Source organism: Microtus oregoni, unplaced genomic scaffold (genome assembly GCF_018167655.1).
Source record: "Microtus oregoni isolate MIOR12 unplaced genomic scaffold, Mior012 000072F_ref0000427, whole genome shotgun sequence".
Classification (NCBI taxonomy): Eukaryota; Metazoa; Chordata; class Mammalia; order Rodentia; family Cricetidae; genus Microtus; species Microtus oregoni.
The window spans coordinates 3578136-3602852 of record NW_024543979.1 but is presented as its reverse complement, the minus strand read 5'-3'; the positions used below and the strand labels follow the sequence as shown (position 1 = coordinate 3602852).

The window sequence follows — 24717 nt, the reverse complement described above, 5'->3', positions numbered from 1 at the left end:
GCATAGTGAATTTCTTTATTTCCGTTCCCATCTGTACTCTGTGACACCCACAATGGCCAATGGAGTTTCACTGACGTTTGTACTTGGTTCATTCTTGCTCTTTCCATGCTAGGGAACGCACCTCCACCCTTCCAGCTGCATCCCATTTCCAGACAGGCCACGGCAATTTGTAGTTTCTATTATAACAACTGTTATTCATCCAGGTTGTAAGGGAGGTAGAAATTTGCAGTTAAGTTGCTTTTATCTTTGTTTGAATGCCTGCCTACCATTTGCAGTTTATATTTATGTTAAATACGGTTTCTTCTTTTACCAGGCCAGACTTTTTGGTTCAACTCTTGAATAGCAAAAAGGAAGGGCCTTACAAACCTTAATTAGTTAGCATTTTGTTAAAGGTCTTTGACGGGCCTCATGTTACTGTAGTAGGAAGGAAATGACAGCGAAAGGATGGGGTTGTACAAGAATAAAGGTAGCTGGAGATGGAATTAGTGCAAATCTGCAAGACTCAATCCTGTTTGAAATCAGCTGCTTTTAGCGGATACTTTAGAGCCTGCCCTGTCTATCATTCTCGAAGGTCTGACACATCAGACACTAATGAGAAATGAGAAGAAAATCTGAACCACTCAGTTACAAGAGGTTGGGAGGGGTGTAGGGAAGGGCTGTGCATTGATCACTCAAGGCTAATTACAGGTAGACAGAGGGACCGTGACAGACAGAGGGACCGTGACAGACAGAGGGACAGTGACAGACAGAGGGACCGTGACAGACAGAGGGACAGTGACAGACAGAGGGACCGTGACAGACAGAGGGACCATGACAGACAGAGGGACAGTGACAGACAGAGGGACCGTGACAGACAGAGGGACTGTGACAGACAGAGGGACTGTGACAGTGAATATAGAGAGTGACCATGACAGACAGAGGGACCGTGACAGACAGAGGGACAGTGACAGACAGAGGGACTGTGACAGACAGTGACTGTAGAGAGTGACAGTGACAGACAGAGGGACAACAGTAGACAGGCTGGCTGCAGGTGACACAAAAGTCCTACATGTTTCACACAGCCTTCCAGAAAAAGATATAAATGTCATGAATGCATAATACAAATTTGAAAAGACAGACACTTGAGCAGTTCACAAATGTATATGAGCATCAAAACTTTGCAATGTATCCCACAAATATACACGGGCAAACAATGTTAGCACGATGACCCCAGATGTGATGATTATATGCAGAAAACATTGTCAATGAGATTTCCTCATTTTTAGAAAAGGAACAAAAATATCTTAAAGGCAATTTAGGGAAAACATAAATAAATATTATTTAAAGTATTTGTATGCTTACTATTCTAAAAATAAAAATGACTGAGGTAACCTTAGGATAAAATCCTATAATGAAATGAGATAATTTTAATTCTAAATCACATGATTATTAAAATTTTATTTTATTAAGGTGTTTTTCGTGTATTATTTGAATCTTTGAATTCTTACAAACAAGAGAGAATGTCTTGCGATTTATCCTTGTATATTTTACCATAATCACGATTATATAAGTGCTACTTTGCTATGTTATATTTGAATAATATTTTTATTTTTATAAAGCAGAGACCACTTCCCATTTCTGCTTCTGTTAAATAATAGTAGTTCTCTAAAAGCATACAATTTCCAAAAATTGACTTATAATTCCAAGAGCGTTCATGGGCAGGCTGTCAGCTTTGATTTCACCCTTTGTCCTGTGTTGCTTAGTGAAATTCCAGCCATGCTGAAGGGCTCAGCCCCAGTGACAGGTGACTGCTCGGGTCTGCACTTCTTTTCCCTTAACCATTTCCTCCCCAGATATTGACCAGTGGAACAAAGTCATTGAGCAACTAGGAACTCCGTGTCCAGAATTCATGAAGAAATTGCAGCCTACAGTCAGAAACTACGTGGAGAATCGGCCCAAGTATGCAGGACTCACCTTCCCAAAGCTCTTTCCTGATTCCCTCTTCCCAGCGGACTCCGAGCACAATAAACTTAAAGGTGAGCACCAGGCCCAGCTTGCCAGCCACAGAAAGGCACCTGTTAGGTCTTCCCTTGACAGGCATTGATGCAAGAGGAGGTGATTCCGACAATAATCTGTCTTGGTTAACTCTTTTATCTGGGTTATTTAGAATCTTGAAACCAATTTTTTGAAATGTACATTTAAAAGGTCAGTGTATTTTACTTTGAAAACATATCTTCAATCTTTTTTTATTTCCTAGAAAAAATTTTTTAACACAGATCTTTATCTGTAAATTCATGTAGATATAGACATAGGTGCTTTGGTACCTTTATATTTTATGGAGTGTTTGACCACCATTTCTCAATTACAGAGTAATAGATTAGATTTTACCCCCACGTTTCTTTCTTTTCAAGTCTGGTCCCTTCTGTCTGTCTGGAGTCAGATTCTGCCTCTGTGCCTTCACTTGCTGCTGGACAACCAGCTAACTACTGATTTTTTTTTTTTTAATGATGGTAAAGAATTTAGGAGAGGTTTAATTGACTTAATGTTTTGTTAAGCATTTTCAACAGACTCTAGTTAATAACTGCCACACATAATACTATCAAAACACAACGTAGATGCATGCTTGCGGGGGTGTACCCCAAGTGTGCAGAGCAGGCAATTATCTATGGGTTTGATGTATAGGTTTAATTTAAATAACCGAGATAAACGTCGATGGAACAGAGGAATTAAAATGCAGTGCTTTGCTGTTCGGGATCTCATTATCACTTCCAGATTTATTCGTGAGGGATTTGAGATGGTCTACGTCTTCGTGCAACATAGTCTCTGGGTGACATTTCCAAAGCTGCCAACACTACCCATGCAGAGAACGAACTGCCTAAAGGATATTTCAGCATGAATGCCTTCGGAATGCTAATCAGGATAGTAGGAATTTCAGTCACTGTTCTCCCATCCAAGTACTAACCAGGCCCGACCATGCTTAGCTGCCGAGAGCAGACGAGATCGGGCACCTTCAGGGTGGTATGGTGGTAGACTGTTCTATAGCTGTGCAGAGACATCGTGACCATGACAACGCCTATAAAAGAAAACATTTAATTGGGGCTGATTAATAGTTCTAGAGGTTCAGTCCATTATCCTCATGGCAGAAAGTATGGCCGCATGCAGACGGACACCGTGCTGGAGGGGTAGGTGAGAGTGCTATATCTGGACCCATAGGCGTCAGGAAGAGGAAAGGCATATAGGACCTGGCTTGACCTTCTACCCCTACTTCTTCCAACAAAGCCACACCTCCTAATCCTTCTCAAGTAGTGCTACTTCTGAGGACTCAGCATCAGATATGTGGGCCTATAGAGAACATTCTTATACAAACCATCAGAGCAGACAGAAGCAACCCTGTGAAGACACGGATGGTCTAACCCTGTGGAGACAGCAAGATTCGCACTGAGCTATTCAAGCTATTTACCCGTAGTACAAATGCTTGCAGGCAAGCTGGTGGAGGACACTGCTGGATGGTGGAGGTCACAGTCTACCCTAGCCTGGTGACTTTCTCTTCGCTCAGCACCAGGAAAACTGCCTCCCTCCCCAGCAGAGCTTCCTGCTCTCTACCCAGCCTTACCCAGGATGCCTGAGTTATCTCAACAGTGACCCTTGACACACTTCCCTGCAAACACACTTCCCCTGAAGACCCACATGGCACTTAGCTATTTTGATAGGACCCTACTGTCACATACAAAACCTTGTGATGGAGCATGTCTCTTAATGCAAATGAGGGCTTGTCCCCAGACTCCCCCAACTGGAATAAAGTTGAGCTGATTCACTGAAGTCTGTCTCCCAGAGGACTGTCTCCTTTTGTGTTCATGGGCTGTATACAAAGCTTTCTGTCACTGCTACTGCCCCTTGCCCTCTCAATCTGATAGTTGACAGGCCAACAGGGAAAAAGGAACCCATGACAGCAAACTCTTAACAATAGCATGCTTCGTGATGTAAATCCAACTTCATAAGAGTTTAGTTATATTGTTTTGTAAATTATTAGCTATTTAATATAGTTATGATTCTAATACAAGGCTGGGCAACTCTAATGAAGTATCACAATATGCAAATGATCAAGGGAAAATTCGTGGTGACTCTGGGAAAGCAGCATGTTTGCAAGTTGAAAGCCATGGCATTGGAAACATTCTCTTTGTTTACCACATATGGTGCTGGCAATGGCTTCTGGTAGATGCTCTGGTGCTGGCAGAGGTCACTCCCTTCCCATCCCGTGCCCTTTCTAAGACCAGAAATACAGATGGTCTTTAGAGCAGACTCTGGTGTCTGCAGGACACATGAATCTGAGGATAAAATCAGCTTCAAATCAAAAAGACCTTTTAACAAAGGCTATTAGAACGTGGGTCATAAAATAATCTTAAAATCTGAATTAGTATGTAAGTCTTCGTGCACTTCTGGGATTCTTGTGAACTTCAAAGTTTTCTTTGAAAAGAATGCTAATCAATTAAGAAAACAGTATTCATCAGAAAAAAAATTTCCAATAGACATAAAATATCCTTTAATGATTAAACTTTCATATTAATATAAAAACCAAAGGAAATAGTCAAAGATATATAGGTGAGAATAGTTTCCTACATCTTAGCTGTTGTGTTAGCAAAGTTAAGTAAAAAAGAATGTCAGACAGTTGAATTGCATCCAAAGTAGACAGTGGGAGAAATCACAGTGGTAGCCTATGAGAATGGCTATTTCCTAACTTTTTATGTTGTTTATTTAAATATGCTATCACTAAATTCTTACCTTTAACCCAGTTGCCTTAATCTGAACCCTTAATAACAAACAATTGATGTTGTAAACATTTTACATGTAAACATTTTATTACACTACAAACAAACTCTTGAATCTGTTATAGAATGCATCTGATGTCTTCAAAGAGAGAATAAAAGTACCAAAGCTCTAAATCTGTGGATATGCAAAAGTCTCCCAATTCCTACACTATCCTGTACATCAGCATACTTAGTTCCAATATTTATGTCATTTACTATTAGACACCCTCATTGATTAGAAAAGAAATATTACAAATTCCTAAGTGAGCTGAGGTTTTTCTCTCTTGAATTGAAAGTTTTACTATGTGTTTGGAACATAATGAGTAATTTTACTGTTAAAATTTTGAGAATATTTGAGTAATAATATTGGCTTAAGATATTATTAAGATAATATTAAGTATTACTTATTCTTGTTAAGAAAGTACTTCATGTAAAATTTCACATGCTTTAGAGACCAAAAATTAAATTGGCCTCAGGCCTGGGCCTTCAGCTCAGTAGGTGAAAAATGCTTGTGTGCAAGTGTATGGACCTGAGTTGGATTCCCAGAACCCATGTCATAAAAACTGAGTTGTGTATGCCTTGGTCATCCCAGTGTCGAGGAGGTGGAGGCAGTCAGTCAAAATTCCATGCTTTCTCAAAAGAAATAAAAGAGGTTCAATAGTGCTTGAAGAACAGTACCCAAGGCTGTGCTCTGACATTCACGTAGGTGCACCATCACATATGTGCTGGTGAGACTGCACACACAGGGACACGGTCACATGTATGTCACCCTACCCAGCCACACAATTCACCTTGCTGCCTTGTATATCATATGGAGATGTTCATTACCATCAGCCGTGGCGTGGGACTTCCTTTAGACACTAGCCACCTGATTGCACCTATTTAAATGTCTGATGAACACAGGACACTACAACAAAATTTCGTGGTTAAACGAGGTGATGTTTACCGCCTTCACTCTGCAGATTGTTTTTACCAGATCTAAGAAATCCGAACGATGCTGGTTCGCAAGTTCAGTGTGAACGCTATGAATTCTGCTGATCCCACTTTGTGTACGAGAACATGGAAGCACACGAATTGACATCCTGCCCCGACCCCTGTATCTGAGCTGTGTGTTTCTGCAGATGCAACATGCACTTTGCATTTCCCATGCCTTTTATCTCACCCCCTAGCGTCCTTACAGAATACCCACGAAAGTTTCTTCACTTATTCAAACTTCATAGCTCATAAATTCTATTTATAATTCTGAGTGAACAATTAAACTCAAATATTCACAACATATAACCCTCACAGAGCTCTCAAAATGATTCTTTAGGCTTTGAGACAAAGAAAATTAGAAGCTGCACTTCTTTTAGCCACAAGGAGTTCTCTGGCGACTAAAAGGATGCTGCTTTGCTGTTTTATTCCCCAAACAATAAACGCAGTTGCCAAAATGAAAATATTAGGAATTGCCGTTCTCATTTGTCATTTCAGCCAGCCAAGCCAGGGATTTGTTGTCAAAGATGCTAGTGATCGATCCGGCTAAGAGGATATCGGTGGACGATGCCTTACAGCACCCGTACATCAACGTTTGGTACGACCCCGCAGAAGTGGAGGCGGTAAGACATCGGCATAAACCACCCGCAGTGAGCGGCACAAACAGAGTAAAACTCACAGCCCATGAGCCCACACAGGCCTTCTGTAACTCCCACATCAAGAGCCTTTACCAGATCCCCTGACAGTTTGTATCTTTCCAAGACTTCCTGTGAATGGGGTTGGATTGGACACTATTTGAATTCACATTAGTTCTGCGCCAGTGTGATTAACTGTCAGCCTCTCTGGATGCTAACAAGAACTCACGTTGGTGGGAATGCTACCTTGCTTCTGTTTCCTTTATGGCGCACCAACATTGGCATAGCACGGTGCTTAAGAAGGATTCAGTTAGAAAGGTTTTCCTAGGACCACTAGTGACTTTGCAACTGCATGAACAAGACATAAAAAAGTAGATATTTCAAACAGGTCTTTATTGTTAGGTGGATTATAAATAATTCACTATGGTATGTTTCTGGTCTTGGACCTACATAAGGTTGGTAACTCTTAGAAACTTAACTAATCTAAAAAATACTTTCAACTACCTACTACCTTCTCTGTGAGTTAGCTCTTACATCTTTACCTTTTTCTCTGTGGGTGGTTGTTGCATAGATACTGCTTGTATGAGCTCTGTAGACCTCCTGATGGAAATTTTCTTTCTGTATGGGTTGCAACTGCATCTATCAGCAACATTGTCTTTCCCTGAAGGTGACAACATGTTCTTAAAGTATTTGAACACTGATGCTAGCTTGCATCCACCAGTGCAGTACTTCAGCCTTTGTGGTTGAATTTGCTCTGTATCATCTAACACTGTCTTAAGGCATTCTTGCGTAAAGACAGACTTGCTTTGCTCAAGTCTCCTCTGTGCTCTCTAAGTATTTGCTAGAGCCACGGGTGCTCAGTTCAACCCCATCCACTCTTCTCTTCTTTCTGTATGTGAGAAGCAAGTTTAGTGTTCAGAAGTTTCCAGGAAATTCTAGCCCTGACTCCCCCAGCAGTAAAAAAGGAGCTTCATCATCTTGTGTGACATTTTCCTAAACTGTGTTCACCTGAGCAGTTTTACCATGATATTGGTGTCTTAATTGATTTCAGATTTATTTTAGTAACTTGGTTTGATTCTTAAAAAATACAGTCCTTTCACTGAAATATGTTTGAGCTTCCATTGTCCTTAAACTAGTCTATATCCTTAAGACCCAAACCCAAACTCTCTTCCAGTCTTTCGTACTTAAAAACTTTTAAAGATATTCACAAAGTAGAATAAAATAAAAAAGGAGAAGAATGAATTTTCTGATGAAATTCAAGAAATTTCTGATGAAAGAAAATGCTTCAGGCATCTGTAAACGTGTCAGCCAAACATAAATTGACATTGCTAATCATTTATTTTGAAAGTTCTAAGCCTGTGTCATGTTTATTTTTCCTTACAACTGATTTCGTGGGCTTAATCTGTTTTTAATGGATCATGGCCTCCAGTTTAATTAGAGTCAGAAAGTCTGCATTTGCAATTCACTTGTAATTGTGCTGCCTATAAAAGACGCAGTTACTTAGAATCTATAACAGAACATTAGGATAATATCAATGATAAATTTATTTCTAACAGTTTATCCTTTGTAGGATGAAAAATATACCTAGATCTTTTCTCAGTATAGTCATCAGAGGGCATAGATAGCAAGAAGACAAGATGGGCAAATTTTAAGAATCCAGTATAGCCTGAGAATTTAGTTAGTAAAGGAACCAGCTAAGGCAGAGAAGAACAAGCAAGTGAAGTCACCGGCTGCATAACTGTAAAACTGTCTTCCATCTACAAACGTGGCAGTGAACGCTGACCCCAAGGCAAGAGTAGTTTATTACTCTCTGAAGTGTATTGCCGAGGTCACAACTAGCAAGAAACAAATCCTAAGCGTGTTGGAAGAACAGTCAGCCATGCGTTCTGCATTGCACATAAGAGTCCCATCTTACTGTGAAGATGTTTCTAAAACAGAGTGACGACTCTCTACAGAGGTGTGTCACCAAAGTGATTCACCTGATGTTAGCAATTGGAAGACTGCATGCAAGATAAGCTCAGATGTGTCCCAGTAATCCAGATGAATGGATAAGAATTGTAAAAAAATGCCAAACTCGAATGGCTTCCATGTGGCACACCTGGCAGTAGGGAAAGAAGACATTCAAAGACGAGCAGTAGGCAAATGGGATTCATTGTGGGGTCATGTGGGCAAGGCACATTTGACACACGATGAAAGACAGTGAGAAGGAAAGGAATCATTGCTGGGAAGTAAAGAGAAGAAAACAGCCAAACTTGTATGAAAGGAAAGAGGAATTGTTCGAGGACACAATGGTTCTGGAAAAACAGAAAGAAACAGAGCAACATTTAATGCACTGGTCCACTAATCAGCGTGTAAGATACCTCACGTTTGTGATAATTTCCCAAATACAAAAGTCAAAAAGGAAACAATAGAAATATTTTGCCATCCTCTGAGTAAATATTAAACATCTTCCTATGAGGTTGTCAGTTATAAATTTTGCATGCCAAGCTCAATAACACACCTGTCTTGCGTAGCAGTACAGTTGGAAGTGACAGCTGTGTGGATTATAATTTCTCAAATAACATTCAGAGCAACTGACAAAAGCTCAAATCCAACACAGAGCTAAAAGACCATACTTATATCAGTGCATGGCTGGTATTTTGTAGGCAGAGACTGCTTGTCCATTCCTGGCTGCCCAGACCCGAAATAATCACACAGAAACTATATTAGTTACAACACTGCCTGGACAATGACTCTAGAGTATTCCTAGCTAGCTCTTACATCTGGAATTAATCCATTTCTATTATTTTTATTTTACCATGAGGCTCATGGTTTACTGGTAAGGTTCCCAGGTGTCTGTTTCCTCCTGTGGCTACATGGAGTCTTCCTGACTCCTCCTTCTTTCCTCCTCTGTCTGCTTGGAATTTGCAGCTTACTCTATTCTGCCCTGACATAGAACAAAGCAGTTTTATTCATTAACCAATAAAAGCAACACATGCACAAAAGGACTTTTAAAATGTATGTATTTTTATATTATGCCTATGAGTGGTTTGCCTGCTTGTTTGTCTGGTGCTCTGCAAGAACAACAATTGCTGTTACCCTTCTGAGCCATCTCTTCAGCCCCACTTTTTTTGGGGGGGCTGGTGTTCTAGATCTCCTCTGTAGCCATTCACAGATGAAGACACACATATTACATATTGTTACACAAAGTGCATGTTTTTCCATGGCCCTGTGTTCTGGGAAATACTTAAGGTTGAAATTCCTGCATTTCTCTTTGCTAGTGGCGTCCGTCTTCATCTGTTCTCGGCTTAGTCTCCTTCGTTAGCAAAGTCTCTTGCCGTGTGTGTCTACCTCTGTCAGAGGACTCTGAGAGGTGTAAAGTGCTCAGTACAGAGCTTGGCAGCCACAAAGGTCATGCATTTTCTTGCCGGTCTGGTTGCCTTCACCGTGTCTATGATAACATTTGTATGCTATACTTTGCCATCTTTTGGTATTAGGAACAGATATCAAGTACAAAAGACCTGCTCGGCAAGAGACTGCAAAGTTTTGAGATGATTATAAAAAACGAAGGAGTTTTCAGACACACTTCACATGTTGGTCTTTTTGTTTCTGCTGATATATACCCTCACTTATATTGCCTGGTGTTAAGAGTCAAATGGATTATTTTGAACTAACAGACTGCAAATTACATAATCTTTATACATCTGTCATAGCAGACTTTTGGGCAATGATTGTGCTACCTTCCTTGTGTCTTGTTGGAGGGACATCACCCGATTCTTGAGTTTATCTACTCTGTTAGACAGAGGGAAACTTTTATGTTGCATCCCTGTGCACATATCCTTTGAGGACCTGGATCAGCCATAAGTTGAGGAGGAGATGGTGAGCTACAGCTCAGGACCTGCAAGAAGGGGACTTAAGAAACTATTCTTTTGGAACACGATTGTTTTGTGGAAATCTTCAGGCCAGGGAAAATTGCCAAGGGTAGGAAACTTATTAAGGATTTCTGTAGGTCTTATACATTAAAATGTAGGAGGGTGGGGGAGTACAGATAAACATCTGGAGGGATGCTGGGTTCTCTGGCAGAAAGAGTGGGGCAGAGCTGGACCCGCTGGACTCTCACTGGGGCTGAAAGGGATGGTGAGTGTCATGACTCAGCCCTCCCCCTGGGCACCAGGGAGAAACACACTGAGCAAGGAGTCTGTCAAAGCAGGATTTCGCTTAATGGTATCAAGCAGAGACTTATATAGGGTTGAGATGGGGTCAAGAAGCCCAAGATGGGCCAAGACAAGGCACAAGGGCCAATAATATTCTGCCACGCTAGAGGTGGCTGGGTGGAGGCAGGTCTAGGTTGAGTAGCCAGAGACAGGTCTCCGAACTCTAGTTAGGCTCAGGAAGTTACACGAGGCCTCACTCCAACTCAAGTTAGTCTCAGGAAATTACACCGGGCCTCTTGAGGCTACACAGAGGGAAGCTTGCGAAAAAGAGACCTCACAGCCTGCCCCAACAGTGACACACATTTTCCAACAAGGCCATACTTCCTAATAGTGCCACTCTCTTTGAGGGCTGTTTCCTTTAAAACTGCCACACTGAGCTTGCTTTTTCTTTTCCCAAATTGAAGATTAATTTGGAAACTGAAGCTGGGATGTGTGAAAATGTAACAGTCCTACACTACTTACACTGAGTTAGATACTCTCTAGGTGTGTGTATGCAATATTGTCTGGTTTCTGAATGGATATAGGATGGCCTCTGTAGTAGCATCATTCCTTGGGCAGGTAGTCTCATGTTACAAGAAAGCCAGCTAGGCATGAACCTGGGAAACAAACCAGCAAGCTATGTCCTTTATGGGTTCAGTTTGAAGTTCATGTTCCAGTTCCTGCCCTCACTTCCTTCCATGATCGACTGTAACATGGAAACTGAGATAAACCCTTTCCCCCCTTAAGTGATTGTTGGTCCCAGTGCTTGTAATAGCAACCAAATGAAGCAATAATGGAGACTAAAGGATCATTTAAAGAGCTGTTTTGTGCTGTGGGTCAGCAAATATCAACACTGAGAATCAGCTACATAGACCTAACTACATAGACATAGCAGCTACATAACACAAACTATGATATAATAAGCAAAATAGAGCTAGACATGGGACTAGAAAGAATTTAAAAAAGAATCAGAAGCCTGTAGTCAAGAGGCTTATTGCACTACAGTTTGACTGGTACCAGGGAAGGGTCAGAATGGATGCAACTATACCAATTAAATGATGTAGAGGAGACCATCAAGACCAGCTGGGAAGTCAGGAGTGGCAAGCACTGCTGGAGAGGCATTTAACTCTGATGAGCACTCAACAGTGGTCAAGCAAGGATGGTGTCAGAGTGTAAGTCAAAAGCAGGTACCCTTGGAGCAATCAAGAGATTAGTAAAGATATGACTGTCCCCCTAACCCCAGATCAAAGAGATAGTTTACTGGATACCAGGAGCACTGGCTATCCAGTGGGATCCAGAGTCAATGACACAGGGCTACTGGCTGTCCAACGGGATCCAGAGTCAATGACATAGAGGTACTGGCCATCCAATGGGAGCCAGAGTCAATGACACAGAAGTACTGGCTGTCCAATGGGAGCCAGAGTCAATGACACAGGAGTACTGGCTGTCCAATGGGAGCCAGAGTCAATGACACAGGGGTACTGGCTGTCCAATGGGAGCCAGAGTCAATGATAAAGGGGTACTGGCTGTCCAATAGGAGCCAGAGTCAATGACATAGAAGAGAATTCACTTGCTTCTGGAGAGAAGGGTCAGGAGAAACGTCCTGAGTTGTCCCCACTTTCTCCTGGCTGAGACACTTCCCTGTGTCTGACAGATGAGCCTGAGATGTGCAGCTGGGAAAGGTTAGCTCCCGATCCATGGAGCAGATCCAGGCAGGAAAGAGCAGCATCTGTGGGTCACCATGTCCAGAGCCTGCACATCTCTAGAAGAGAAGTAACCAAACCACTCAACTTGTGCTGAAAGTGATGAAGGTTAGAAACATACACAAGGACCTTGCCAGTAAGAAACTTTTCTAAGAAGTACTCAACTTCCTCAGCTATCTCGTGTTTTCTTGTCAAGAATGTTGACTTGACAGCAGAAGAACATTTTCCTTTGGGGGTCCTACTGAATTTCCTTACCTTTTCCCTTGTGTGTTGAAGTTTCTTATGTGTTTGCTGTACAGGGCTTGTGGGGAGCAGTGTTGGACTGCATAGGGAGTGAAGGACTCTGCTATTTTCTTTTAGGCTGCTCACCACTTCTGCAACTTTGCTGCCCAGTAGGTGTAAAGATAAGGTCCTGATGTTACTCCCTCCTTCTTTGTCTTTCCTTCACGTCTTTGCCTTTTCTCTTTCCATTAACTTCTACACAGCATTCACACAGGCCTTGAGAATTTTTCAATAGCTTACGTATTCATACATTGTTTCTACAAATAAAAACTGAATTCAAAGCCGTGTCTCTTTGTAGCATAAATAATAGTGATTTGATAGCGACTTTGAAAATAAAGAACCAAATCAGGCCTGACAACATGAGCCTGTAATTCCAACACATGAGAGACGAAGGCACAGAGATTGCATAGAATTGGAGGCTAGCCTAGATTACCTAACAAGTACCATCTGGGGAGGGCTGGAGATGGAGAGTGTTCATTCATTTCCTGACTGCTCAGGCCCAAATAATCACACAGACACTGTATTAATTACAGTGCTGCTTGGCCTACAGCTTAGGCGTGTTCCTACCTAAGTTCTTATATCTTAAATTAACCCACTTCCTGATGGAGGAAGGTCATTGGTTAAGTAATAAAGAAACTGCTTGGCCTCATAGGTTAAAACATAGGTGGGAGGAATAAACAGAACAGAATGCTGGGCGGAAGAGGAAGTGAGCTCAGACTCGACAGCTCTCCTCTCGGGGGCAGACGCCTCAGAGAGACGCCATAGCTCAGCTCTCGGGGGCAGACATGAGATGAAGCTCCGACCCAGGATGGATGTAGGCTAGAATCTTCCTGGTAAGCACACCTAGCGGTGCTATGCACATGATTAGAAATGGGCTAAATTAATATATGAGAATTAGCCTAGAAGAGGCTAGATAGAAATGGGCCAAGCAGTGTTTAAAAGAATACAGTGTCCATGTAATTATTTAGGGGTATAAGCTAGCCAGGCGGCCGGGGTGCTAGGGATGCAGCCCCGCCGCTCATATTACTACAGAATGGCGCCCAACGTGGGGCCCTAACCCACGACCCTGAGATTAAGAGTCTCATGCTCTACCGAACTCACGGCCGGCAGCCGAGCGGGGGAAGGAGAGATCCTAAAACCGAACATTGGGGGCCAGGTGTAGGCGTAAGTCGCAAACAATGCCATACCAGTTTGGAATTATGATTAATATGGTGATATTTATTTAAAGGGGAAAAAACTTACAGATCACCGTCCCAGACAACAGCCCTCTGCGCAACCAGGAAGGGAGTCTAGTCGCCGGCGGAGCAGGAAGTGAAGAGAGAGAGGAGAGGGAAGTGGCCGCTTTTTTAAAGGGAGAGAGACCACACCCCAATGGGCTGGTATCTCAGCGGCTATAGGCTGGAGGAGCGGAAGAACCTCCGGCAACAACTTCCATTATTTTGTATTGCCACAAAGCTGTGCCCTACCAGTAAGGTTCTGTCTGGCGTCTGTCTCCTTCTGCAGCTACATGGTATCACCTTGACTCTGTGTACTCTCTCTATATCTCTGTTCAGATTTCCCATCTGGCTTTATTCTGCCCTGCCAAGGCAATTCTTTATTAACCAATGGTAATAGAACATATTCATAGCACCTAGAGGGGAATCCCACTTCAGTGGGCTATTTAATCAGACCTGACTCACAAAACAAAACACAACAAAAGAACAAGTTCCCCACCATCACTATTTTGGGTATTTTTCTCCTCAGTTAATAACTAATAGAAACTTTATTAAATTGAAATATTCAATAACACATTATCTGCCGAAGACAGACCTACAGATGTGAGTTGTCTATCTTACTTGCTTATTACTTCTTTAGTGCCTGATTCCTGAATGAGATAAAAAGGACCAATAACCCTTTTCCTTTGCAATTGTCAATCATCTGTACAGTGAAAGTCCTTTAACCCTCAACCAGATACATACCACTCACTGCACTTTCACAAGCCCTCTGTGTTCATCTCTCTCGAGTTGTGACTTGTAAACAGATTTTTGACTCTGGATATAAAACAGCAACTGGACCAGATTTTTAATAGCTGAAATGTATATATAATTGCCACATAGCCAAGCAATCCTAAAGTTATGCTGACAAGGACTAGCTGTATAGCTTCAAGACCCACTTGTAGTTGACTCTGCTTCCTTCACATAATGAGGATGGTAGTAAGTAATTGCCATTCTTGCTTTTAATCCCTAGGATACACTTCACAGTAAAAGCCAGAATGATTTTATCATTAACATCATGGTTTTTGCAGTATTAAAACTACTTGATGAATGATATGTATTATTTCTACATTCACTGGCTATGGCTTACTCACTATAGCAACATTGTAAACAAAAGTCTTTCAAATATATACAGTAATAAAGATCTTCAGTATATCCTGCTGGGCTCAATATGCATAAACTTTGGACTGGCGGGAAAATTTGAGCCACAAGAAAAAGGAGTCAACATATTTAATATTCAGACCACTCATGAGGAGTTGTTGGCTTCTTGGAGATATGCCACTGGCTGACATATACATAAGCTTTCGTCAAGTCTTTTATGACCTTTGCATTAAACTAGTGAGTCTGAGTTTAACACTGAGTGTTAAACATTAACATCTGGAAAGAGATGATTTAAACAAGTTGTAAACACAAGCAGCCCTCTGTAGAGAAAGCCTCTCCCACTGGGAGGAAGGGAGTGAGGTCAGGACAGTTGGCATTTCCACTGGTGAGCAGTATCAAAAGGTGTAATCATGTCCTTAAGATGGTTTCTGAATGGTCAATCCACCTGAAATTCAGAACACAGACACTCACTTGAACTAGTGATAAATGTCCTTTGTAGTTTCTATCATTGCACCTGAGAGGACAGCAATGGCATCTGAACTTTACCACACACAGTTTACTACCAGTTCTCCAACACCCGTCAATATTCAGGAAACCTGAACCACAGGGCTTCAGCTCTTTAAGGACTTTCTAGATGCTTTTCACAACTTTTATTTAAGAAAAAGATCTCCATTTCACTAAAATAAAAAAGAAAACGAGTTTCTGTTTATATTGGTAGAAAATGCCTTTTCTGTTTCACTAGAAGACTGCCCAGTGTTTCTCTGAGTATGACCTCATATCTTACTGATGGTTCCTGTTGCTGCAATGAGAAACAACACAACAAAAAAGCAAGTTGGGGAGGAAAGTGTTTGTTCAGCTTACATTTCTAAGGCACTGTTCATCATTGAATGGCATTGGGGCAGGACCTTAAGCAGGGCAGGAACCTGCAGGCAGGAGCTGATGCAGAGGCCATGGAGGGGTGCTGCTTACTGGCTTGCTCAGCCTGCTTTCATATAGAACCCAGGACCACCAGTCTGTGGATGGCACCAACAACCATGGGCTGGGCCCTCCCCCACTGATCGCTGAGAGAATGCCCTACAGCTGGATCTCATGGAGACATTTTCGCAATGGAGTTTCCTTCCTTTCGGATAACTCCAGTAGTTTGTGTGTCAAGTTGACAAGCCTAGCCATCACAAGAAATTACATAAAGTTTTGGATGTGCACCCAATTTTATAGAGTCATGAAAGCATCCCTTGTTTTTCTTTAGCTCCTTTAAGTCATTTTTATTACTTTGAATCTAAGTTTGAAGAACCCACGATGAGTTTTTTTTCTATATATTTGCAGCTAGACACACCACTACACATAGAGAAGGCCTACCAATGGGTGGCTTTTAGTTTGGAAGAGTGAGGCCCCATTTGCAGATTTGACGAAGAGAATTAGTTTCAGATCGATTCCTCAGCTTGTTTTTGGAATTTTATGAAAATTGGATTAAAATTGTCTCCTATGTATTCAAAAGTAGATTTAAAAATAACCAATGTAGACTTAGAGAAAGAATAACTTCCTCAGTAGTCAACTGCTCAGTGTTCAGTTCCAGAGTCCATTTTCACAGTCATTACCCATAAGTCCATTTCCCAAGTACTTATTGCAGTTTGCAAGCTGGTCATGGGTGACCTTCTTCCACAGGATAGACAAAGGCACTGTGAAGGGACTGGGAAGGCAAAACCATCTTTATTTTCTTCTCTTTGCTTCCCTTAAATTCTGGTTTCCAGACTAAATGTTCCCAAGAATTCTTTTAAGTATGGCGTGTCCTGTTCTCACGAGCTTGTGAACTGGCTGCATCTCGCTCAGCTGTTGTCTCCATCTGTCCCGACATGAGACCTAGCCCACATGATTTCATATCACAGAGTACCGCGTGCTGTGGGGAACGGGGGTGGGGGCAACAACACAGCGAGCTCAATTAACTAGTTCAGTGCCATCTATCCGTCACGGAAGGCCCTTGTAGTGTGAACTGCGCCCTAAGTAGTTAGAATGTATACACATTTAGAATTAAGTGGGAAGAGACAGGAGCCCAACAAATGTGAATTTAATTCTGTGTTTAATTATAGAAAAGCACCTCATAGTTTGTAGCTCTCGTTTACTTGGTAGAAGTTAAATCAATGTCGGTGATTCCTAATATTTTCCATTTGCAGATTTTAAAAAAATCCATCTGTTCATGTCAATGTATTATTTTAGCAGCAGAATGTGAGCAATTTACTAATTGCCTTCTAGAGAAAATAGAATGTCACTCCACGCTGTGTTGCCAGGATCTAGTTGTTCCAGTGAAGACGTCTTTGAATTACATTCTAGTTGCTTTGATACTGTGTAGTATTATGTTGCTGGGGGCTTGCCACAATGTTTGTTGTAGGTTGACTTGGCCACCTGGTTTTCGAGGCTCCTTTCTCTCCATGACTTTTCCGGGCTCCTTACCCTCCATGACTTGTGAAAAGAATGTGCACTTCACTCTAGTTATCTCTAATTTTAGAAAACGCTCCTACTAAAGACAAAGATCCATCTTGATTTTAATTTCCTGACATACATAAAATCTGCAGAATGGGTCAAAAACTGACACGGTTGCGTGGTTTGTTCTCCAAAAATACACCTGCATTGTATACAGAGATGCTCCTGGGAGTCCATGTTAGGATTTCCCACAAGGCACTCAGAGTAACCCTTATTGTAAGCTGCAGATGAAGGACCACATTAGTGCTCTCCCCAGGTGGATGCCCAGCTGGAGAAGTCCGAGACAGGTTTGCTACTTGAAGCCTTTTTTTCCCTCTCAGATTCAATGCAGTTTTGCTGAATGATGAAACTCTATACTCTATGATACTTTTCATTAAAAAATACCCGTGTCCACCTTCCTGTCTATGGTATTCCCTATTAAATATACTCACTGCATCCCATGCTCACCAATGGTGCCAAACCCATGTCACACAAAGAGGGGAGACAGTTCCCCGCACTTAGAGGTGCACAGTAAAGCCCTGTGCATTCTCACTGTGCAATGGATCCTTGGACGATCTGAGGGCTTTTGGAAGTCATTCTGAGATCATATGGGTGTATCTTATATGTGTGGCTTTCTGGGCTCTCGGTTCATAGTCTTCGCGAGGTTTTTGGAGTGCCTTTACTCCAAACTTAGTTATTTATTATATAGTTAGCTTTGTTTATGTTGTGCAGGGGGTCAAATCCAAGGCCTTTCTTATGCTAGGTAGACAGCTTACCACTGAGATGCATCCTTAGCCTCCAGATTTAGTTCTGAAAAACTTCAAAGCATTGATGCAGTGGAAAAGCTTTTGTCTAGGGGCTTCAAAAATGCTGATAATGTATTTAGAGTGAACCATTCATTGAGGCACAACCAAGACAGTTGCTTGCTTTTATAACACTAGTTTATTCTCCTGATATAAATCCCTGATAATATAAAAGGCTACCTTCATTTGAAAAGGTTTCACTATTTTAAGAAGTAGCACAAACTAACTGCTATGCATATGGACATTGTGTTTTTAACTTTCCCTACTGGGACTTCCTAAAACACTGGCATTATAGACCACCCCCAGGAAATTTTTAAATGGTCTTTTTCTAAGAAATAGAAATTGACGGCCACTGTTCAAAAGCTCTTTGGCTGGAGAGTTTCTCAGCATTAATTCGCAGCTGGTCCACAGATTTATGGTGACATTCTACAATGGGTGACGCAGGTTTCACAGAAGTGTCAAGTTCAGCCTGCTTTGTGTCTTGCCTAGGTTGTTCTTCCTACATAATGTTCTATGTCCTTTGTAGGGTCCATCTTCATCCTTATTCCCAACAATTTCTGTTTGTTTCTGTTTTCAAAGGTATGGACTATACTGAGTGTTGCAACAGAAAGGTGGAGTAAACAAACACTTGACAGAAACACCCCATAAGGCTGAGTTTGATGTGCCAGACAACGGACACCCCAAATTAATCCAGCAACCTGGCTATACTCATAAGGATAAAAGATAAAATAAAACATATAGTCTAGGAAGGTTGGGAAAGTAGAATTGCTAATGATGCTGAAAACAGTATTGTGATCACGTGAGAACAGATGGTTATAAACACTAGAGAATATTGATACAGACCTTTTTTAGAATCAAATGAAGACTGTAGTGATAAAGTTAGAATGTCCTCAGAACAGCAGAAGTCTGCAAACTCGAGGTGTGCAGCTGGGAGAAGGCTCAGCAACACGAGAGGCAGGAGTGTTAAGTCCTGGAAACCTGCAAGTCAGGAAAAAGCCTGAGTTTGAATGTTCTTCCTACACATAGAATCATAGCTCAGGCCCTGGGGCATCTGCTCGAAGAGAGATGGTAGAGTGGATTCATCCAGTGATGAGATGGAATAGTGAAAAGGTTGCCCTCCCATTTTACAAGTCTATTAAAGGTTGATGGTCTTCCACAGAGTGCGCACTAGAATAAAACTGTTATGTTCCCTTTTTAATGCCAATGCAGTCATAGGAATGATAAAAATCTCTTCCGTAACTTGTTTAAGGTTTAATATGAAACTCTCAGTGTCCTTTATGGCCCACAATATCTTTTGAAAAGGTACGGAACTTGTTGTCTACAAAAATACCTTTTATCCCCAAAGATTACCTCCAATTACTCCCTTGTGTATAATTCCAGGAAAGTGCAGTTTCTATCTTCCTGTACATCATGCAAACTGAACCCTTCCATGTACTTCTTTAAAAAAAAAAATAGGAGGGACATGGTGGCTGTGCCTCAGGTGGAGCTCCAGAGAATATCCTATCAACTGTGCGAGCTGCTTTGGACTGGGTTTTGGTGGTTTTGCTTCATGACCCGTGTGGCAAATGCTGTTTTCAGAGTGCAATGGTCTGACACCACCCCTTTATCTGAGGCTGGCTTGCCGCCTCACCTTGCAGTAGCTGCTTGATCACAAATCAGGCTGGTTCTCAGCTAAAATTCACACAAATCCCTCCAGAGAAAAAATTTAAAATCTGAGGAGCTCCCGTCCAGATGGAAGGCTTTGCTATAGTTTAGACTAGAAGCATGGTTTGCCATCAATTGATTGTGAGGACACTTGCATCCATCCAAGCTTTCCTGATTCGAGATGTCCTAGGCACAGGAGAGGACCAACTGAGGAATACAGAGTGGGAAGCCACACTCCCAATGCAGGGAGAAGGCAAATAAAGAAACCATGGAGGGCAAACAAGACAAAGACCTGGACTCGGGTCATATAGCTGAATTCATTCACTAAAGTTTGTATTGCATTTTAATTATGCACTGCCCGCACTGGTAAATATTTCTACTAAATTTATTAGTAAGAAACTTATGCTACACAGAGGCTTATATAGTGTGTACGCTCTGCAGTTATATAAATGAGAAATGCTAACCACCCAGATAAATTCTGTGAAGAGGGATTAGAGGTGTACAGAAGGGCAAAGGTATAATGAAGCCCATTCTTCAGTCGACGACAGGGCTTTCAGGGGGAAAACTAGCGCATCAGTACCGAATGATGAGCAGGACGAAGGACAAGGGAAGACAGCAGAAGAGTGGGCTCGTGGAGGAAGGAAAGCAGCCTTCTCTAGGCTACTCAAGGAAGGAGACCTGGGTGACCCTGGTGGGCTTGGTGTGGTTGGCCTGGAGAAGTGAGAAATGAACTGGGTACTTGGGCAGAGACCAGGGCAGGAAGCGTTTCTGAGTCGATCCCAGGGAGTCCACCTGGGCTGCAGGCTGCAGTGCCGCTGTAGTGACCTTAATCAGGGGTTAAAATAATAGGGCTTATGTTGAAGACAGTCATTTTTATTCCAGTTGGTGCAGTGATAGCTATTAGCAGAAAGATCAGTTAAAAACCTTGGAAAGTGGTTGGTATAAAAGATAGCAAACAAAGGACTTTAGCTCACGAGGGACAGAAGAAGAATGGAACCCAGAGATGACTTTGCTGTAATTGTCACCACTGATTTCTACCCAAGAAATGTCCCATCTAATGAAGTCTAAGGAAGTAGGTGAAGTGCTCAATTAGCTTTGGGAAGGTATGATGCAATTAGAGAGGTTTCTGTGGGTATAATTAAACATTTTAAATCCAGCTGTCCTAATCTATAAAACATAAGGGGGATGAGAAAGGCTTTTATTCCTGTCAGGATAATTAAAAAGCCCACATAGGCTTGTTTTCTTTCTAAATTAGTCCTTCGAATCTCTCTCTACCAGGCGAAATATCTGTTTACTTGGCTTACCAGAAAGGAAATGCCTTTGTAAAACAGAGAAGCAGAGCGTGGGCACGGGTTATACTACATTGTAGTTTGTTCCATTGGGTTTATTCTTCTGGAGACACAGCCCCCAACTTCTTCCTGTCATCCACTTACCCATCCGTGTTTTTAAATGAGGATTTTTCATGATACACGGAGGGTAACATGGAGCACAGTGGGCACATGATCAACCAGAAATCATCCTTGCCTTCAGGCAGTTCTGTCCTGTGGAAACCAGAAGACTGGAAGCTGGTCGCCTCCAGACTCCCTCTCCTGACCTCAGACTTGATCATTCTAGCAGCAACTTGAGGATGAGCATTTTGTCCTAATTGTTGATATCATGTATTGGACTTTTTTTTTTTTAGTAAAGCGGGAATTTAGAAATATTGGTTGAATTATTGATGGTTTTGAATTATTAGCATATCGACTATTTTATGTGCTTTTCCATTGATGCTTCAAGTCTCCATTGCTCTAGCCAAAAGACTCTAGGCTTTTGCTCTTGTTCTAGACAAGATTAAAATGATTTCACACAGACATACATTGAGAAGCTAAGATTGCAGCCAGACCCATGTAATTTAAAAAGCTGGTCTCCCTTCACAGGGGCAGAATCTTAAGAATGTATGGGCTGGAGGAATTTAAAATCGCAATACATTTAGAATAACAATATTGTCCACTTTTTGGGTATTCATCTTGTATGTTAATGTGGTATACAAATGTGTTCTGTGTAAGATGCTGGGATGTCAGTCCCTTTAAAACTAGGTCAGCAGAGAGAAGTCTTTATAGCTGGTTCAAAGAGTTTATCAACTCAGAACCTAGACCCATTCACAGAAATTGGTGATAAAAAAAAGATAAAGATCTGGAAAAAATAATTATGCACTCAACTTGCTAAACATTTGGGAATTAAAAAGATGTTAAAGTTTATGTGAAAATATGATACTGTCCTCTAAAGATGGTACAGTGTGTTCAAACTGGTTTCCCTTAGTGCAGCATCTAACTGTGGTCCAGGATCTCTGTGGGTTTACAGCCCACACTCTGCACTGATGCTTGCCGAGAAGCGTGATTCCCTGGTATGTCTCAGGGCTGATGTGCTATTTATTGACTCAGGAGTTGACCCAAAAACCCTGAAGGCCCTCAGCCTCCTTTCCTTCTGTTTTGTGCCCTATGGCCGACGTGTGAGTGACGCAGGCTTCAGTCAACTGACTCAGCAGTATCTGTGTGTGTGTGTGGGGGGGGGTGTTGACTGTCACATGACTCTTTCTCTACTTCCTCTATAGGCCTTGTCACCTCTTGCCTAGGCCGACAGGTCCTTTAGACCAGCAGAAAGGTCTTCTAGCAGAAGCTGTTGCTCTCAGAACTGTCAGGGGACTCTTCCCTGACCTCTGTGCACACACCATTATCACAGCACACACTGTGCTGAACTGATCCATTGGACTCAACTCTACTCTCCCAATACTGCTCCTCCATGTTCCTTCCAGAACGGAGACTCGTTGTGACACCAGTAAGCAGTGCCGTTTGTAAATGTCACTTGAGTTCTGTTCCTCTGTGTTGTGCCAGTTGGAGCACTTTCCCGCTTTCCCAGTCTCGTCTGAGCCTGTAAAAACTCTGGGAAAGGATAATGTCCTCCAGGAATCTTGGCGTCCTGGTCTAAATGAGCTAGACTCGTCTTGCGAGCCACACAAGTGCCACCTCTCCCTGGGTCGAGTGCTCATCTAATTTCACACAGCTCCACTGTGGGCAGGCACCTGCAGGTCTTCAAATGTATAATGAGACACATTATCTTAGACATCCTCCAGAAACTTATCATTTTTATAGTAAAAATTCAAGCAGCCATTAAACTTTACAGTGCTCTACATCAGCACTGCTCCAGATGGTGTTTCTTCTATTGCCCACCACCAAGCACTTAGCAAGGGATGTGCACATACTCGCAGGCAAACACGAAAGCTCCTAAAGTCCTTATACTCGGATGGTCTGTTTCACCCTGCACATCTTGGTGACCATAATAACAAACTCAAGTTCAGAAAGCGTTTCTCCGCTTAAGTTGGCAGCTGTCTATACTCTGGCCATCTTTCCTGTGTCATGGCTCAACTGTGTTTCTCCAGTGTTCCAGCCACCTTCGGCTTCTCTGACCATAGCGAGCAAGCTCTTACTTTGAAGGTTTTATGTTGCAGTTCCCTCTGGAACACTTTTCCTCACTGTGCGCACTTGGATCTCATCATCAGTCCATTGGTCTTCTCACAGGCTCCTCTGCTAAAAACCCTTCTGTAACCATTCTTCCTAGACAGCACCCGAGTGTGTGCGAGCTTAGTCTCTTCTTGCTACTCAGCATAATGTGTTTAGTTTGTTGTTGGTGGTGGTGGTCAATATGACCTGGATGTCTTGAATCTGACAACCTGACTAGGACAACCAGGGAATGAAGACGTGATAGACACACAACTCCATGCACAGAAAAGTTAGGGTCAGGAGGTGTGCTCACACTTGGATGGATAGGTACCTACTACTGCTACAGCCAGACCTCAGTGTGTTTTTCATGGGAGAAGGAGGTTAGCTAGTCTGAGTAGGAGGTCTCTACTCCAATAGTAGGAGTTACTATTGTGATGGACAGCATGACCAAAAGCAATGTGGGGAGGAAAGGGGTTGGCTTACACTTCCATGTCACAGGCCATCCTCAAAGGGAGCCAGGGCAGGAACTCACACAGGGCAGGAACTCACACAGGGCAGGAACTCACACAGGGCAGGAACTCACACAGGGCAGGAACTCACACAGGGCAGGAACTCACACAGGGCAGGAACTCACACAGGGCAGGAACTCACACAGGGCAGGAACTCACACAGGGCAGGAACCTGGAGGCAGGAGCTGACGCAGCAGTCGTGAAGGGTCTGCTTACTGGCTTGTTCCACATTGGCTTGCTTAGCCTGCTTTCTCACAGAATCCAGGACCACCAGAACAGGGCTGACACCACCCACAATGGCTGGGCCCTCCCCCATCAATCACTAATTGGGAAAATGTCCTACAGCTGGATCTTATGGAGTCATTTTTTGCCAGCTGAGGCTCCCTCTGCTCCTAATAATAATAATAACGTGCCAGGTTGAAATAAAACTAGCCAACATAACAGGCAAGCACTTTCAGGATGTAAACATCAAGGACATCGAAGTTACAGTTGCTGGTTATTGTATACAATGATCAATTGTTTGCACTGGACCAATGAGGAAGGTCTGGCTATCATGCCAACCCTCACCTAGGGGTTGAGGCATTGGAGTCATTGACATGGCTATGCTGGTGTCAACACTGCAGATTCACTTCGGACTTCACTCACCCAGGGCTTCCTCTGCTCCCTACAGTTGATCCTATACATAGAACTGAAGATCAACAAAGAGAGACCCTTTGGAATGTTTCTCAAATATTTAAAATGCACTTTGGATCTTAGTAGTCAGATAAATATTTATTAGCGAATAGTTTATACTTAAACTAAGTTCAGAGACTCATGGATTTTAGTAGATGCCTTGACAAAACTTATGTGACTGATACGTATACATGTAAAGGTTGGGTCTCTTTGTGTGTTCAACCTGTGGAATGTTGAACCAGCATCATTCATTTAAT

The 24717-nt window shown here is 42.3% G+C and overlaps 1 protein-coding gene across 6 annotated transcripts in view; it reads left to right on the top strand.

Moving 5' to 3' along the window:
• Mapk10 (mitogen-activated protein kinase 10) overlaps positions 1-24717 on the top strand; it is a 303886-nt gene that overhangs the window by 247548 nt on the left and 31621 nt on the right. For all 6 annotated transcript variants that reach the window (XM_041641951.1, XM_041641950.1, XM_041641955.1 and 3 more), the window contains 2 exons: positions 1833-2015; positions 6255-6379. In XM_041641951.1, the coding sequence (XP_041497885.1) occupies positions 1833-2015; positions 6255-6379 (308 nt within the window). The remainder of the gene's footprint in view (positions 1-1832; positions 2016-6254; positions 6380-24717) is intronic.